Source organism: Pristis pectinata, chromosome 20, assembly GCF_009764475.1.
Source record: "Pristis pectinata isolate sPriPec2 chromosome 20, sPriPec2.1.pri, whole genome shotgun sequence".
NCBI lineage: Eukaryota > Metazoa > Chordata > Chondrichthyes > Rhinopristiformes > Pristidae > Pristis > Pristis pectinata.
The window spans coordinates 19,992,996-20,012,786 of record NC_067424.1 but is presented as its reverse complement, the minus strand read 5'-3'; the positions used below and the strand labels follow the sequence as shown (position 1 = coordinate 20,012,786).

At 37.2% G+C, this 19,791-nt stretch overlaps 1 protein-coding gene across 6 annotated transcripts in view; it reads right to left on the bottom strand.

Moving 5' to 3' along the window:
* Positions 1 to 19,791, bottom strand: part of LOC127580978 (TBC1 domain family member 22B-like) — a 260,989-nt gene that overhangs the window by 21,209 nt on the left and 219,989 nt on the right. For all 6 annotated transcript variants that reach the window (XM_052035004.1, XM_052035008.1, XM_052035005.1 and 3 more), the window contains one exon: positions 49 to 144. In XM_052035004.1, the coding sequence (XP_051890964.1) occupies positions 49 to 144 (96 nt within the window). The remainder of the gene's footprint in view (positions 1 to 48; positions 145 to 19,791) is intronic.

Genomic DNA, 19,791 nt, shown 5'->3' with positions numbered 1-19,791 from the left:
AACAATGTTACATATATAGTGGTGCTTGAACAGACTTTAATTACTTACTTGAAAGTCATCTTCTTCCAAAATTTCTTTCCTCCATTTGATGAGGAAAGCAGCACAGACATACAAGTGGAAATGAGAAAATCCCTCTGGCTCTGACTGCAAAAGAATAATATCAACTGAAGTTACTTCAGAGACAAGAATGCCCAATGGTATAAATCATTACATTTTCAATCTATTGTGGGAGGCTGGTGAACACAATAATAAAACACTACCTCAATTTATCAGATGAGCATGTGGCAGACACCTGATATTACTCAATATGCTAGATAAATACTTTTTCTTAAAAGTAAATTTAGAATGGCTTATAATAAAAATACTAGGAATTAAGACCTGTGAGTGATTTTGTTACACCTAAAGACTGATTGATATCATTGAAGACAATTCCTATGGATTTCTGACAGTTATAAGATTACTTGTTTAAACATCCTTTCCACATTTCACTTTGTTAATGCAGCCTTGGTTTGAAATAACACTGCCCAATACTTCCACTTGCTAAGCAGGCTTATTCACACAGTAATCTAAGCTTACATTATTAGGGAGGTTCAAAATTTCAACAAATTAGTTCATTTCCTGGTGGCAGCAAAGATACTGCAATTGGTTGTAACACCGCAGAGTAGGGAGAGGGAAATATAGTAAGTACTGCCACTTCTGACAACTATTTATTGATTCATTTCTGAAAAGTACATCCAGTCATTAGATATGCTGAAACTGACAAATTTGCCTACATTTGATTGGCCCACTGACACCTACCTCAAGGGTCATGCATCAATAATCATCATTTAGGCATATCAGGAGTGATACCAATCTGCAGAATCATACTCTTCTTGGAAATGCATGGAAGGAGAGAAAATTACCAAAAAAAGCCATAACTAGCCTATAAAAAGTTATGATAATTGGCATCAAGTGTGAAAGAGGAGGTAGTAAATATATTGGTCAGTTAAAACTTAAAAGGGAAGGTATTTGAAAGATTGGCTTTTCTTAAAATAGCTAATTCACAAGGTGCACATGCATGGTTTCTAGGTTGCTAAGAAACATAAGAAACTACAGAAATTCTGGTCAAAGACTTCCCATCTTCCTTATGCACATGGATGGTGTCAGAGGACACCAGAGGATGCAAGCATAAACCCAGTCAACTTAATGTCAGTGAAATCCAGAGACACCAAACTGCACTATTTTGAGGCAGGTAAGTCAAAAACAGATCTGCATCATAAATGGAATGGAAAGTGCTGGTGATTTTCAACAGGCCACCCAAAATCTGTGAGAGAAAGAGGTGGCTACATTGGCCATCTCTCCACAAATTCTGCTTGTTCTGCTGAATATTTCCAACACAATTTGCTTCAGTTCAGATTTCGAACATCTGCATGATTTTGCATCATGAACTACTTTAAAATCAAAAATACAAAACATTCTCGCTTACGTCAATTGACTTGTCTTTTTACCTAAGGTAACATTGACCTTTTATGTGACTAGAACTTAAATGTAAAAGCGTTTTATCAGCAGAGTGCTCAGAGGTTACAAAGAGACCACTTTCAGTGAACTCAGAATTTGCAAACATCCACTCAGTACATAGAAATGCAAGACCCAATTCACTCACACATAACCAAGAAGAATAGCAGGTCTTTGGTAACTAAACTGTCAGATGTGCCTTAGGAGAGTTAGAATCCTAACGTTCCATTGTTTTAATCTGTAAAGGGTTTCTCAGAATGCACCTCACATATAATAGAAACCAGTACCTATCCCACGAAAATTATGGACTTTTAGCAGGTCAGATTTAGCAGGTCAGACTTATTATTCACCTGTATGTCAAAACACACAGTGAAATGTGTCTTTTTGCGTAACAACCAACACATTCTGAGAATGTGCTGGGGGCAGCCCGCAAATGTTGCCACACTTCCAGCGCCAACATAGCATGCCCACAACTTCCTAACCTTTACGTCTTTTGGAATGTGGGAGGTAACCGGAGCACACGGAGGAAACCCAAACAGTCATGGGGAGAACGTACAAACTTCTTACAAACAGTGGTGGAATTGAACCCGGTCGCTGACGTTGTAATAGTGTTACGCTAACCTGCTACACTCCTGGAGATAGTCCATTTGTATTTGAGGTTCTATCCTTTTGTAACCTTAGATAAAGCAACATCAACACTATCTCACTAGAGGTTGCCTGAACTACTGAGCATTTCAAACATATTTTATTTTTCTAGTCCTTTTCCACCTCCCTATCCAATTTTATTATTCTTCATTATAAACTTGAATTTTCTATTTTCATTCATTCCTCTTTCAACAACTTGGTCCTTTCTTCAAGCTGTTAACCTTGTGCTGGATTTGCAGGGGTGAATAGTGCTACCTTTTTGATGCTAATTGACAGCATGTAATGCAACACAAGGCATCATTGCCCAGCTAGATCCTGCCCTTTTCACTCAAGGGTGGCTCACAGTTTCTTTGCGGAGGTGCAATATCCTAACTGACTTCTGGAGAAGGAGCATAGGGATGGCACTAGGAACCTCAAAGCCATGGGAGCACACAGAAGCCCTGTATTTGTGGTGGAGGAAGCTCACCATATCATACACTATCCATCTGCCTGCTACCTCCTGCCCCTTCTGTGGGAGAGTCGCTGGTCCCCACATTGGACTCATTAACTGGTTCAGAACTCATAAAACCAGAGAGGACGCAACTCATCCTTTATTCCGAGGGACAGCCTTAGCAGAAGATATTCACATTATAATTCACTACACGGGTAGGTGACAACCTAAGAGCACAGCCTGTTTTGATATATGGCAATGCAGACTGGACATTTTCAATGTTTTCAGCACCTATTCTGGCACAATACACTTAATAACAATTTGAAGTGGAAGCCCAAGTTACTTTGCTCTGGACTTTTCAGGCATCTTACCATTCCTATCACTGAACCTTCTCACTTAAAATTGCAGTATGGTTTTAAAATCTGGGATCTTCCTGATATGACAGATCAGCTATGTACTGTCTTAATCAGCTGTCCTATCTGGGGAGCTTACTAAATTGTTGTGACTTTTGCTGGGCTTCCTGCAATTTGCTTTAACCTTTAGCTCCCACAGAATAATAGGTTAATGTTGCACTGCTTAAAAGATTATTTCTAATTAATAGTAATAAGTGAAGCATGATACTAAGGAGTGAGAAAGAGAATGAATGACCTGGTTAAACTGAAATTCACAACTTTGTAACATCATTGTTGACTGCATGCTCTCCAGAGCTTTCAATTTTGTGCAGCTGTTCAATATTCTACCATAATGTTATTGTCAAGTGAAGCCGAGGCAGAAATATACTGTGCTTTGGTAAGGACATTAAAACAGAAATCTTCATGAAGCTTATCAGTATGAATTAGTAATTTCCTTGTACTTCAAAGAAATTGTGCTGAGCCTTTGTGACTTTCACTCAGAATATCCGTAACTGGGGGAAAAAATGTTACAAGATTCCAGAAAGTGATAATGTACACAGTAAAAAAGCAATACAGTAAAGATGCTGGAAGTCTGAAACTTGGAAAACACAGCAGGTCTGGTAGCATTCATGAAGGAAGGAACAGAACTTATGTTTCAGGTTGAGAGAAGATGAAAGTACAACAGATTTTAAACAATGAAAGACAGGGAAAGGTGGTGACAAAATTAAATAATAAAATGAATGATGATGCACTGTTAAAGGCACTGTTTAAGTAACAAATGATGGGTCAAGAGAAGCTGTAAATCAGAAAAGCAGTATTATTACCATTGCTGCATCCAAAAAAAACTGGAGTGGTGGTTCTAATCTGAAATATATAAGTTTATGAAGCACCAAGTAAAAGGTCAGGTGCAGTTTCTCGAGCTTTATTAGAGCTACGTAGAAAGAACAGAAGTTCACAATTACAAACTAAATGAAGAGGTACTACATAATGATTATCCAATTTACATTTGGTGTTCTCAATACAGAGGAAGCTGCTTTGTAAAGAGTCACTGCAATATACTAAATTTAGGATTGCACTAATTTAAAGGAATAAGTGGGTTGGTAAAATTTATAGCCTGTTTTTATCACCATATAAATCCCATATGTGACACATGTAAATCAATTGTGGCTTCTTTGACACATATGTTTTGGTCCTGTCCTCTTTTGGAAAAATATTGGAAAGACATTTTTAACATTATCTCAAATGTATTGAATATTTATTTACAACCTCACCCTATCACTGCAATTTTTGGATTACCAAGGATAGAGTCTGGCCATTTATCTGCTTCCGCTAACCGTATGATTGCCTTTGTTACATTAATGGCCAAACAATTCATTTTGCTTAAATGGAAGGATCCAATACCCCCTACTACTTTTCAATGATTCTCTCAAACTATATCATGTTTAAACTTGGAAAAAATTAGGAGTGGTACTGTTGATCCTTTGCTTAAATTTGAAGATATTTGGAGTCCATTTATTCAATATTTTCACATGATATAGATCCCCTTTCAATAACTTTCCAATTTAGAGGAACGGAGTTGATGACATAATATTGCTCTGTTTCTACTGAGAAATTTCAGTCCAGTCTTTTTGTTCTGAAATTTTTCTGTTTAGTTTGGTTTGATATATTGTTTATAATTTTTCTTATTGATTTGGGGATCTTTTTTCTTTTCTTTTATATAATAAATCTTTTTCTTTCCTTTCTTTTATACTATATTCATTTACTAAGAGATTGTGGAATCTACAGATTTTTTTTATATTTTATTGTTATTTATGATTATCTATGCCATGACTGTTCTCCTGAGCTCTTTGTATTACATGTACAAACATTGATGTTATATATTAATCTGTATTAATTTGAAAACTAATCAAAAGATTGAAAAAGAAAATTTATAAGGCAAGAAAACTGGGTTAGAGAAATTTGAGTTATAAAATGAGACAAAATTCTGGGAATATTTCCACTAGCTAAGAGGAAAATATTTGAAGTGTTTTGAAAGCAAGAACGAGGAAAGGCCATTTTCTCAGAATCGCGAATAATGGGCCATCAGTTTAACATCAGCAGTGTGAAGAGTGAAGTTTGGAGGAATTTCCTTATACAAAGTTGCTCGAGCATGGAATAGTTATTTCGTAAGAAAATGTAGAAGCAGACATCATTGAATCTTTTAAGGGAAGAGTAGATAGATAAGTGAAGTAAAGGAAGGCAGAGATAGAGCTAGAGTGGGCAATTTGTTTTGGATTTCTCTGGGAAAGTGTTGGCATATTAATGAAGGACCGTAAACACAATGTTCTATGCTGATAGAAGTTCTTTTGCACATATATAGTTTTGATCAAATGCTATGATATCAAGCATAGTTTTGAGCCAACTGGTTTCCAAAATAGTTTACATTTAAAAGCCACAATACACCATCTGTTACCTCAAGCCATAGCATGGGCCAAACGTGGCAAAGAGATTTAATAGGCACCTGAGGGGCAACTTTTTCCACAGAGGGTGGTCTATATATGGAATGAGCTGCTAGAGGAAGTGGTTGAGGCAGATATATTAAAAACATTTAAAAAGGCACTTGGGCAGGCACATGGATAGGAAAGGTTCAGAGAGACATGGGCCAAATGGGACTAGCTTAGATGGGTATCTTGGTCAGCATGACTGGTTGTGCCAAAGGGCCTGTTTCTGTGCTGTATTACTCTATATCCTTCATTCTTCCATTATTATTAGGCCAAGTAAGTAACTCTCTACTGCAGTGAGGTATTAACAGTTTAACAAATTCCCTTTAACACACATAATAACATTACCATTGCTAAATCCCCCACTGTCAACATACTTTGCTGAAGGGAGAGGGTTCCTTTTGATCAAGTTCAGGCAAAATAGCCCTTTGTGACAATAAACATAGATTGGAAAATGGATATTCTGGGCCAATTTGATTTACCTCCAGTCTTCTCAAAGCCTTCCTACATTCTACAAGGAAAAAGTCAGGAGTGTGATGCAAATTTTTCTCCCCGCTTCATGAATGCAGCTCCAAAAACAGCTCTATGCCATCTAAGATAAAGCAGCTTTCTTGATTGTATCCATCCAGCATTTTGAACATTCACTTCCTTCATCATTTGTCCAGTGTGACTGTGGTGTCTGCCATTTACATAATGTATTGGAGCAAATCACCAAGGCCTCTTCAACAGCACTTCCCAAACCCACAACCTCCACTTCCTAAGCAACATGGATACCAAGTGAAATCATGAACTTCAAGTTTTCCTACAAATCACACAATATCCTGATTTGGAAATATTGTTCCTTCTGCAAATTTAAAATTATGGAACCTATGCTAAAATGGGGAACTCTGCCAATTTTGTGCACAGCCACATGGGAAGATTCTTTTTCATGAGAATGATGCAGATCAAGTACCACAATTCCCAGGCCTCATGTATGAGGAGGACAGCTTTTGTGCATTGAGTGAAGTATTGCACAAGAACCAGCAATCTTCTGTCTATGCATTGTCTTAAAGTGGCTGTTCTTGAGGGACACTTCCACTTCAAGAAGTGGTGTCAATTAGGGACAATTTTGTCTTTGATAAGATAGGAATAGAAAATATCCAATTTCAACTGTTGATGGAATGTTGTCAGCAGTGGCAATTAGTACAAGGATTGGTACAGTTGACATTTAAGCCTTCCCCATGTCTTCTCGCATCTACCCAGTGAAAGAACAGCCTGATTTGCTTGCAATCTTGACAACATTGTAATTGTCAGTGAGGATGGCTTGCTTCACTGGCTTACCATTCAACAGCCACAGAGATGGAAAATCCTTTAAAATAAACTACACCAGATCTTCACCATACTGTTGAGGCCTGCACCTTCTTTTGGGCTCATGTGGTTCTGGTGTGTGAATGTCACAAAGCTGCTGCAGCTTCTATATTAAACCTGTCTTGCTTGCTGATTAACATAGATCCATATTGCACACCAAGGAATGCAATAGAGTTTCCCATCATGCAATATGTGCATATAGGATTGGTTTGCATGATGGTTTTTGAAGTAAAACGTTAATTATGTAAACCACAAGATGGAATTGCACATTATAAATTGTGGGCCAGATATTTTGATGACTCCATTCCATTTTGGTTAAAGCACTGGATGATACACAGAAAACCTATTAATTCTACTGATTTGCTACACAGGTCTACTCTGAATAGAATGATAAAAATATAGAAATGAGCAGAACTCCCACAGATTAACTGAGGTTTAATATGCAGCAACATCAATACTAATATTTTATTTCTTCTGTTGAAACATTGGTATGCATTTAACACAAATCAAATAAAATGGAGAATAATAAAAAATAACAGCTTTACATGTCCATCAGAAGAAATTGGCTTCTACTCAGAAAGCAAAGGAAATGTTCCCGATTTAAAGCTGGAAGTTTTGAAACTTTGTCAATGCCAAAAATACATTTATATTTTTAAGCTATTTGAATAGAAACTGCTTTTGAGAATTAATTAAATTCAAATTGCACAAACACAAGGAAATTGAAGAATCCACCAACAAATCAAAGGAACAGCAAAGATAAACTAATCCCAATAATATAAAATTAATGAAACTACCCTGCCTGTTTACTGATGTTCTGGAAATAAAATGCCACTTTTCTACATATGCAATTCAACAAAGTATAACTTATGGACAATTCATTTACTTTACAGGTGTAAGAATGGACCATCCAGCCTCTTCAATCTGTTTCACCATTCAGTTAGCTTTTAGTTAGTTGATCTGCAGCTTAATTCTAACCATGTGCCTTGGGTCCAAAACCTTTAATCACTTCATCCAATAAAATTTAATTAAACCCATCCTTAGCATATTGGAGAAAGGGTTCATCACATTCCTCATTACCTAATGGAAATATCTATTTTAGTTTAGCAGTTAAAAAAATTGGATACATTTTATTTTTAATCTTCTCTAGTTCTTGACCCCTCTGCCAATGGGTACTGTTTCTCCCTATGTACCCTGTCTACACCCCTCATGACAGTTACTGCCCCTCTCACTTAGTGTTATAGAACCATACAACAAGGAATTAGGCCTTGTGGCTCACCATATCTGTGCCAACCATCAGCCATCCATTTAAACTAATCTTTCATTAATTCCATATTTATTGCTTCCACATTCTCATCAATTCCACCCAGATTCTACAACTCACCTACACAAAAGAGGCAATTTACAGTGGCCAAATAACCTGGCAACCCACACATCTTTGGATGTGGAAGGAGTGCGGTGTACCCAGAGGAAAGCCATGTGGTCACAAGGAGAAGGTACAAACTCCACGCAGGCAGCACCCGAGGTCAGGATTGAAACCAGAACCTCCGGTGCTTTGAGGCAGTGGCTCTACTCACTGTGTTCTTGCATCCCTTTCAAAAAATGTGCCCACCAATAGCTTGTTCTCACTCGTTCAACCAAAATGTAATGTTTCATACTCTTTTAGCATTAAATTTCATCTGCCACCCATCTGCTCACTCCAACAACTGCTAACATCTCCTTAAAATCTACAGGTATCCTCTTAAGAGTTCACCATCACCTCCAGATTTTGTGTCAACGGCCAAGTTGGAAAATATGTTCTGTGCATTCAAGTGCAACTTGTTTATATTGAAGAAAAGCAGTGGTCTAGTACCAACCCCTTGTGAATTCTACGGTGCTCTTTCCTCTAGTTTGGCAAAACAACCTTTTTCTACCACACTCTGTTTCCTGTTACTTAGCCAATCCATGCTGGTCTGGGCTCTTTTACTTGACGGTCTTCAATTTTGATAATAAGCCTATCATGCGGAGCCTTATCAAAAATCTGTTGGAAGTCTACAAAAAGATCATCAGCATCACTTCTGTCATCTACCTTCATTATCTGCTCCTACTTCAAATTCTTTAATAAGCTAACTTGAACTAATTTGTATTCAACAAATATATGCTGGCCTTCTCTAACTGATCCAAGTGACTGCTAATTCTGTCCCCGATTATGGTTCTGGAACTTCCTCTCCATTGAGGTTAGACTTACTGGTCCATCATTACCGGCTTTACATCTGCATCCCTTTTTGAACAATTTTCTCATCCTCAGTACCACCCCAGAATCTATACACATTTGGAAGTTTATAGGCAAGGTCTCTGCATCACCCTCCCTTACTTCCTCCAGCAACCAGGTGACATATCCTCTGTCAGTTATTAGTCCATCTAGAATCTCAATTACAGCTTCATTTGCTGAGATTCCAGCAGCATCTTCTTTAATGAAGACTGACGCAAGTCCTCATTTACTTCAACCATGTCCTCTGCATCTATGAATAAATTTATTTTCGGTCTCCAATCAGCTACATGGGTCCTTTATCAACATGCCAACAGAATACTTTTGGATACTCTTTTATTCTTTCCGCCAGTCTTTTCTCATGCACTCCATCTGGCTCTCTTATTTCCTTCTTTACTTCCCTCCAAATTTTCTGTGATCAACCTAGCTCACACTTAACCTGACATCTGTTGTATGTTTTTTTTTTCTGTTCTATTTTGCTTATCCATGGAACTATGGTCTTAATTCCAACATCTTGCTCCTTCCTGGCAGTTCGGCCAGACTGAAACTGAAATATTTCCATCCCAAAGGCCTTCCAATGTTTACTTACAGTTTTGTCTGCACAGCTCTGATTCTAGCTTACCTGAATGAGATTTGTTCTCATCTCATTGAAATTGGTCCCTTCTCCAAATGACAATTTTTACTTTCTTTTAATATTGTTGCTTTTTTTAAACCTACTTATTTCAACATTATTTTGAGATTTATTTTAACTAAATCTTTCACTTGTCGTCTGCCCATTTTGGTGACGAGAGCAATATATTTTAACTTAATTTGTAATATGCCAGGTTAAAGATCAGTAGGGGCCCCTGTTCATTTCCACAAAATATATACTGTGCAAGGCTCAATGGAACCAAATGTCAGGAGGGGAATTCAACAGGCAGTTAATTCTTCTGTACGTGCAAAGGACAAGCAACAAAAAATGAACTTCTTCTCCAGACATTTGATCAATGAAACACACAAGTTTTCAACAGTGTCATTTTGTGAGATCACACCGTGTCAATAGTGCAGGGCTAAATAGCCATGCATTTAGTAGTAGGCATTTTAAGAACTGCAAAACAAAATCAATCCCATGTGGCAACTTGTCCAACAAGGTAGGTAGATTGATCTCTTCTTGAGCTCTCTTCACTACATGCTGCAATCTTTAAGTAGTATGCATTTACAAAAGTAATACATGATGGATTTGGCAAATGACCATTGCAAAATCATGTTCCTTAGTTTTCAATTTTAAAACACCATGTTGAAAGAAAGCCTACTAGATTAGAACGTCTTGAAAAAGATCCAAACGAGACTACAACCAGATCAAACCTAAAGATGCATTTTACCCACTCATAAATAGAGTATTTAAGTAAAGAATAATCTGAGATAAACTTTCTTTATATTTGATTTTTTTTATGGTATATACAAGTTCAGAGCTGTAAAACTTTGACAAAAACACTGCAGGATAACAGAGAAACCTGGAGAGGCTGAATCATTCCTCCCACTAAAAACCTCTGCATCTGCAGTCTCTCAGGTGCTCTTTTATATTTTTGTGATGCGCGCAGCAGAATGCAAAATACTCTGACTCTAAGCCATGAAATCAGTCACGACTAGAAAGGCCAGGATTATATTTGATTGGATTGCTTCTATTTTGGTAACTAGTCTAAAAACTCAAACAGCAGAACTAAAGCTGAATACATTTTACAATCTTAAGTTCTAAGGGAGTTGCAGAATGAAGCATACATCACTAAGCCACAATTATAGACCAGAAATGACCATAATGGAAAATATTTTCGAGATAGTCTTTGATTCTGATGTACAACCTAATATTTATTTTGGAGTCTTTTGATGGTTTTCAGTGCATAAGAGGAACAGAATGTGAAAAACTCTCTCTTCTAAGAGCTCCATTGTCTAATGGAAGGTTTTGTGGGCACCGTATGCATTTCTACAAAAAAAAGTGTTAAAGAGAAACAGACCTACAACACAGACTTGTTAAGTCTATGATTTCCTTCTGAGTCCTATATACATCTAATGCACAGAGGTGCTCAATGATTGATGATGTAATCCTGGAGCCCATTTTCATAATTTTCATTTACACATGCACAGTCATTTGCGCAGGAGTTGCCTTCACAGTACACAAGGCCTTCATCAGTTAAAGCATCCCATGGAAAAAAACACCCTTAACACATTTCTGGTATAAACATATCAACTTAAAAACTTACCCTAAATGTTTCTGCAGATCTCCAACCTCTCCCACCCTGACTGCAATTATGATTCTTCACTCTAATCTAATGACAAGCCTGATCCCCACTTCAACCACAGCACTCTCACCTTATCACCACCAGACAATTGTGAGCCACCTAGCTAGGATCTGATTCTCACTATTCAAAGTCCTGCCTATCACTCTCCCTCATCCTTGACTCATCCATCCCTCAGCAGCATAAAGTGAATCTACGCATTTATTCTAATATGCACTCCACAATAAGTAGAGCATACATTGGAAAGCAAGCTAAATACGTGAGGCAGACTTCAAAATGCAGAACACCTTGATCATCAGCATTATTTAATTTTTCAGTAGCAGGCTTGCATTAAAAAAAGATTGGTTGACCTTCCACGCTCCACCCATTTTAATTGACCTGTTGTGGTGCTAAAAAGAATTTCTAGTGTACATTAAATATATAAAATCAGTGATACAGTTTCAACACAACTAGAGAAAATCAAGGTTGCTGAGACAGATATTCTCACATAGTTTTCCAAAGAAATACATAAAACTTATTCTTTTTTACTTTTATTTCTTTGGAAAACTTAAGTAACCAAGAGTCTCTGCTGTAGTATCTCTAACTGATTTTATTTATGATTTTCTGACAGAGCATTTTATTTTGCCAGTTAGAATAAGGGGCATTTCTGCCTTTTATCTTTTTCTTATTATTCCCGTCCAAATCTCAAAAAAGTCATCATGGAGTGCAATAGCTTGACTATATGCAAGCTCCCCTTGGACATTACGATTCTCCACCTTTTGTACCTTGCGATTGTAAGTGCAATCAAAAATGAAGAAGTGGTGGAACGGCACAGATTAGACACCACTCTTGTTACTGGTACTGCTCTAAACACCATGAATCTTTACACTTGCAGTTACAGTTTGCTGAAATGGGTTACTTAATCACAGATAAATAGGGGTTGTTCTGTTGCAGTCTGTGTGATTTATTTTCTTTATATTGTTCTAATTTATTTTTCTGTGGAGAAGTGCAAAATATTGTAATTGAATAAGGCAGCTAAAATCATGATTGTACTTCGCTATGTTCCACCTAGAACTAAAAAAAACCTCATTTTAGATGGTTCAAGGAATTGGTTTCAAAACTGTAGCTAATAAGGCTTGGTTCAATTATAAGGACCTTGTTCCACTGCAGTAATCAAAGTCCTGTCAAAAAATGAACACTGCCCTTTTTTTGGTCAGATTGCTAATCTTTTTCCCTTTCTCTTCAAAAGCTCAATGACCTGCTGAGTATTTCCAGCATTTACTGGTGTTATTGCAGATTTCCAGCAGTACAGCATTGGTCTTTTTGAATTTTTATTAAATTTATATCATTGTCAACTGTAATGTCATATTGCAAGAAATTTTAGAAACATTCAATTTAATGGTACCTACAACCAAAAACAATTACAATCAAAATAGAGGCTGGTTTACTTCATTTTGGTTCTGATTTCATGCTCTGATTCATAGAGATTGAATTGTAGGATTGCAAAATATGATGAATATAATTGTTTTTTCAGGTAATATAACCGTGATCACAAATTTAAGAGGACTGATATTTGAGGCTTTTCCCAAGGGTTGCCTAACACCATTTGGAAAAAAAAATCAAGATGGGGGTATAAAACTGCTTTATTAATCTATGTGGGCTTGAAAGTCTTCAGTGACTATTCATTGCACATGACACCCAGAACTTTGTGCACTATAGAACAGGTCTTGCTTATGCAATTGTGCACAGAGGGCTTTCAGCTAATAATCTCCCAGTACTGTTGAGACGACATTATAAAGTGCTGGACAGCAGATGTGAGTTTTGGGAGGGGGTTTCAACGACATTAAGGTGTTCATCAAGGATTTTTTTCCCTGCCTCCTATTTTTTTCAGCTTCTTCCTGGAAAACACAATGGAAGTAACTCTGAAGAACTTCAGTGGAGTTAACATCAATAACAAGTAGAATTATTACCAACCTACATGTTGCTCACACCATTGGCCTAATGGCTGGAGATGAATAAGAATTGTGGATCTCACATTAAGCTTGAGAAAAAAAAATGGACACTGATGGAAATGGGTTGGCACTAAAAAATAGCCTTTAATCTACTACCACTCAGTAAATAATACATGTATAAAATAAATAATTGGAAGAGGTGAACACTTAAGTACCCAGGCTCCATCATCACGACCAAGGCAGAAGATTAACTGTTGAATTCGAAGAAGGAAAACAATGAGAGCTACAGTTGTGACCAAATTGACAACAGCATGGAAAGGAAGTATATAAGCACTGTTTCCAAAATCAGAACACACAAAACTGCTACTTCATCCATCATCATACAAGACATGAAAAGTAGACCCAAAGTTGGGAAATCTTTGCAAGCATCTCGAAATGAAGATCTTGTGTCTCAAACAGAATTTAAATTAGTGTGTACTACAGGCAATGTGATGAAATGGAAAACAAAAGGCTCTTAACTCCATTAAGAGGAGGAGACCACAATGACTTGGCAACATTGCGAGCGGTAGCAATCTCTCAAAATCAATTAATTCATGGAGTGGCCGAAAGTGAGAAAGGAAAGCTAAACAAGATGTAGTTAGAAAGCATTGAGCAGGTGTCAAGATCCATGCTACTTGAGCTACATTGGAGGTCCCATATAACCGAATGAACCTGTGAACAGTAGAACTAGTTGCAGTAGCAGTATTCTTTGAGCTCTGAATGTGGTGTCACCATACTACTAACTGCAAAATCTAGGCCATAAATTTTAAAATTAGAGTGAGGACACTTAATAGTGAAATCGGGGAGTACTTTTAAAAAGTAGCACTCCCCAATACTTGATAAGTAGTAAAAAAATTTTAAACCTGTTCCATTCTAAACGCTGTGACAGTTGGAGCAACTGTAATTCTGAAAAGTGAGATTGACATTTTTATTAAGTCAAGGGATATGGAACAAAACCAGGTAAATTAAGTTGAGGCATGGGTCACACAATCTACTGAATGGCGGAAAAGCCTGAACTATTCAACTCAGGAGCCAACATTAGAATACGAACCCCCAACTTCAGAAATTTCTATTCAAATATGTAAACGTATCAGTTACACAAAAAGGACATAATGGGGAGTCACAAGAGACTGTAGATATTGAAATCTGCAGCAAAAAACTGCTGGAGGAACTCAGCAGGACAAGCAGCACTTGTGGAGGCAAAGGGATGGTCGGCATTTTGGGTCAAGATCCTGCATCAGGAACAGAATAGAGCTGACATCCGTGTTTTGCTGGTCATCCCAGAAAGATGGTGTTGTAAGATGGTTTCACTTGACAGTCAAATTGAAAAATGCAGGCACAATACTCAAACTTACAGTGTTATATATAGCTAAACTGGGTGACTTCTTTATTTGTTGTCCATGTCTCATTGATTTGCATGAAATTTAGGAACCTTGGTCTTTCAAAAAGTATAAATTAATCCCATTCCGGTCAGATTTTATTAAGATACCAGCCTTTCAATTTTTTGGTATTGTGATAAAGATTATGCAGAAAAGCAAGAGAGATGTAGGTTTTTGATTAAATGTTGTATGTAGGTTTTGAAAAAGTTAAAGCTAAGATATATGGTTAAGATTGTGACAGAAAAACAGCTAAGTAAATAAATAAAAATAAAGCTCCATTATTTGTAGCTTTAAAATATTTAAATTATTGGATTGAGCTCCTGAGTCTTCAGTTTCAGATACAAACAGAAACCCAAAACACTTAATTTTACAACGCCTGACCCACTAGTCAAAGCACTAACCTTCCAGAAACTATTATTTCTGACATTCAACTGATTAACTCCTCCTGCTTTCTTTGATTGTGTTGCTGCAGAGGGAATGTAGTGCTGGACCCTACTGCAGTGGGACCATGAATGAAACTAGCAGAACTATTTTTAGTTATGATTATTCAAGGACATTGGTGAACAATGACCTTTCACTAATCTTCATGCCTAATTTAAATACTCCAGTCTAATAGCTGTTCTCACCAGAGTTTCAGATGAGGCACTTCATGACAAATACATACAATTTTTCTTCTTTTTTGGTGGTAGGGCTGGGGATTGGTAACAGGGGAGGGGTAACACACAGCTCAAGTGAGAAAATGTGTTAATAGCTGTTTTAAAACCCAGAAGCAATATGCTGATAATGTGTCGACCTTATTTATGACAATTATTTGCCAATGTATCGACATTCAGATAAAGCAATCCTTGATCTGAGCAATCCTGTAAGTACCTTCTGACCACAACATCCTAGCAGTATAGCATTTATCATTTTTTTTTTACTGATCTGGTTTGTGAAATATATATTTAATTCAAGATGATTTGAATATACGAGTTACATTGCCACCCATAGCATTCATGGTTTACAACTCTACATAACTGTCTTTCATTTTAATTTGATTTAATTTAATTTTAGTATTTAACTACAATTTACAGGAAGAAAAGTAAACCTGGAATATGGTCTTCTGATACCTGTAATTTTCATGCAGATCAACTGCACTGGGTTTGCATGAAATGGAAAACCAGTTTTAGAGAAATGGTTTGCTTATGTAAATTCACCTTCGTAATTTATCTGAAACTCCTGGAGAATAGTGAACGGCAATGGATCACTTGCTTAAACCAAATGCATACCTTGTACATCAACAACTTTATGTGCCGACCGAGATGGCTATTTCTATAACACAAACTCCTTGCACAGCACCAGTGCAATAATATATCCATATTGAAAATAGATTGGGATTAAAACAACAAAAAAATTGACAATTTTTTTAACAAGATACAAACGACTTTTTAAACAAGTTGATTAACAAGGACAGAAATTCTGGCCCTCTTAACAGAAATGGAGATAGTAAATGAAAAATAATGATTTCACGGTTGAATGAAAGAAGGTGGTGCCCAGTAATACCTGTTTTTTTCTCTTGCCATAAAACAAACCTTGTAGATGAATAAAGCACAGTCCATATACTATGGTATGTTACTCCATAATGTCTTGGCTTACAGAAAGCATTTTATATTCTTCAGAGAAGATTTAGTATGGACGGGACCAAGGATGCGGTTTCTAACAGGAGAGAGGAAAAACATGACGACAGAAGAGTGGCTATCTACAAGAATTATTAAAATTAGCTTTAAACATCAAACATTAACATTAAATCAGTGATGCATGGAACCTCTCAGGATTCAGTAAGTTGAATCTCTGGCTTTTCATAATAACAATTTTGTGACTTGAGAATTATGAGCAAGGTATACAGGTTTGTCAAAACACAGGATTACTTGTGTCCGACACAAGACACTGCGATGTTATACACTACTTAAATAGATTTACAGAATAGAGCCATGGGAGATATATTTAATTGATATTAATAGACATTTATAGCCATACTCTATACCACTGTAATATTTGTTTAAATGTCCTTGGTAGGAATAAAAAATGCTGTGTGGATTTGAGCTCAATTGCTTGTTCAGTCAAATAAAGCCAAGGCTTTATTACTATATCTTTGCAGTGAAAGCTGGCTCCCCAAACCATGTAGAAATTCCTATGCAGTATCAGAAAAATGTGCAACCCTTATTCCACAAACATAATTATAATCAAAGATTGGGCCCCTCGGCCTGTTCATTCCTGCATTTACCTAGGCCAGATGTGGATGGTCTATCACGCTGGCCCTTCCGCACCCGAGTCATTTGGTATGGTCCCTATCGTGAATGGCCGTTGGATTGCAAAGTGTGGTGACCCTGGCACTGAGTATTTAGGACAATTGGCAACCCTAGGAATGGGCTGATTTCAATAAATTTTTTAATGTCTCTGACATTCAGAAACATTTAACAACTATTAAGAGTGAAGTAAACATTTTAAAATTAAAATTAAGCATTAGTGTCACTAAAATATTAGTTATTTTGCTTTGAACTAACATCGACTGAACTTTCCATTGTCTTCTGATCTATAGCCCTTCAATGCTCTTTGAAATCAATGGGGTCTTGGATTTAGGTCAGACAGAGAAGTAATTCCATAGTGTAATGCTGGTGAATGCAAATAAGTTGTAGCAAACCTGCTCCAGGAGATGTTCAGGTTCTGGACTTTCATTTTTCAAAGCCAAGATGTTTAAATCCATATCTCACGGATGTTCAAGTGTTTGAACTCAGCATAACCTGTTCCAATAACACCACCTTTTTCTTGAGCTCCCCCACCCTCTGGATAGCCTCCTGCTCCAAGGTGGCTACCATACCAACTGCCCTTTGCCAAAATAAACCAATTTTTTTATATCTGCATTCTTATAAAAGCGTCCTTTGTTTTATTCACCTCATTCTCACCCTACAGCCCTTTAAGAGTGTCTTCAACTTATATTCCAGTTCAAAATCTCAGCTGGAGAAATTCCAGGTAATTACAGAAGATGTTAACCTGAAGAAAAACCCAAGGAAAACGTGAATTCCAACACACAATCTGAACTGCCTTAACTCAATTTACATCTCAAACACCATCTATAAATTTGCCGATGACACCACTGTTGTTGGTAGAATCTCAGATGGTGATGAGGAGGCTTAAAGGAGTGAGAAAGATCAGCTGGTTTAGTGGTGTCGCAAAAACAACCCCGCACTCACGTCAGCAAGACCAAGGGACTGATTGTGGACTTCAGGAAGGGAAAGTTGGGAGAACACACACATTGAGGGGTCAGCGGTGGAAAGGGTGAGCAGTTTCAAGTTCCTGGGTGTCAACATCTCGGAGGATCTGTCCTGGACCCAACACATTGATGCAATCACAAAGGCACGCCAGCGGTTCTGCTTCATTAGGAGCTTGAGGAGATTTGGTATGTCACCGAAGGCTCTCACCAATTTCTATAGATGTACGGTGGAAAACATGCTGACTGGCTGCATCACAGCCTGCTATGGAGGCTCCAATGCACAGGATCACAAGAGGCTGCAGAGGGTTATAGACTCAGCCTGCTCTATCACAATCGAGGAAATCAAGAGGCAGTGCCTCAAGAAGGCAGTATACATCATCAAGGACCCTCACCATTTGGAACACACTCTCTTCTCACTACTACCATCAGGGAGGAGATAAAGGAGCCTGAAAACCCAAACTCAATGATTCAGGAACAGCTTCTTCCCCTCCGCCATCAGATTTCTGTACAATCTATGAACCCATGAACACTACCTCACTATTCCTTTTTTTGCATTATTTATTTTGTAATTTATAGATTTTGTGTCTTTGCATTATACTGCTGCCACAAAACAACAAATTTCACGTCATATGTCAGTAATGATAAATCTGACTCTGGTTTCACCCACAAGTCTATCTAGTCTATCTTGTTTTTAATTATATGTATAAATTTACACCATAGAGTAGAAGTGTTAAATGCTTAACCTGCACTACAGAAATCAGAAAATTTTATATACACTTTTGAGGCAAATCCAAATTACAAGCTCCTTGTTCACAATCATTACGTTCCATTCAGACAATTAATGGCTGAGTAACAGTTAGTTGCTATTCATAGGCCGACTGAGTCAGTATGAGGCAACTCCACAGAGCTACTGTTAGGGCATCTATGCCTTCCACCATGATCTCAAGGGATGTCAGAAAAGCAGGGTGCCCACTCCCACATCTGTTCTGCCTGTTACAAATTATACCATTAAGCACGTATCATTTCGTCACACATTTTCCTAACAAAATATATATCATACTTCTCTGTATTGAATTTCATATGTCATGTTCATCACCTTGCCCAAGTCTTCCTGAAGTTAGTTCCCAATCTCTTCAATATTTACTACACTTACAAGTTTCATGTCATGTGAAAATTGCAAAATTATGCCCTGTACCTGTAAGTTCAAGTCATTCATGTGTATCAAAAACTTCAGCGATCTCAGCACTGAACAATGAAGGGAATTAATTTCCTGGGTTGTCAAGTTGGGAATAATTACACGAAATGAATAGAAAGGTATGAGCATCATATCCAGCCATTAATGAGTCTATTCTCTTCAAGAACAAAATTTAAATGTAAATGTCACTTAGACTTTTCTGTTAAAATATAATTAAGTTGCAGGTATTAATCTTTGTTAATTAGGATTCAAACATGTATGTGGTTTGTATTTGAGAATAAAGGTGCATTTACTTTTACATGAAAAAGAACGTAGACAAATTTGATTCTTACTAGTTCAGCCTCTAACTACTCTACATACTTTTTCCTTCCTTAACACTTCCTTATTTAATCCAGCATGAGAGATGAGGAATGTTGTGCATATCATGTAATTTGTGGATGCCCATGAGTTATTAGGGTCAACTATCCACAGCAAAACATGAACAGTTCCTTCCACACATCTGATATTTACTCCACCATATTTATGGTCTCTAACTTTCTGGAATCATACGTGATGTGGCATCTGGCAATGTTGGGCCACATTAGCATTTTTTAAAAAATTCAAAGGTTGTTGGGTTAGGTCCAAGTCAACCCTAAGTTTATCAGTGCGTAATCAGTCATTACTGAAGACTCTCCCAGTATTTTAAAAAAAA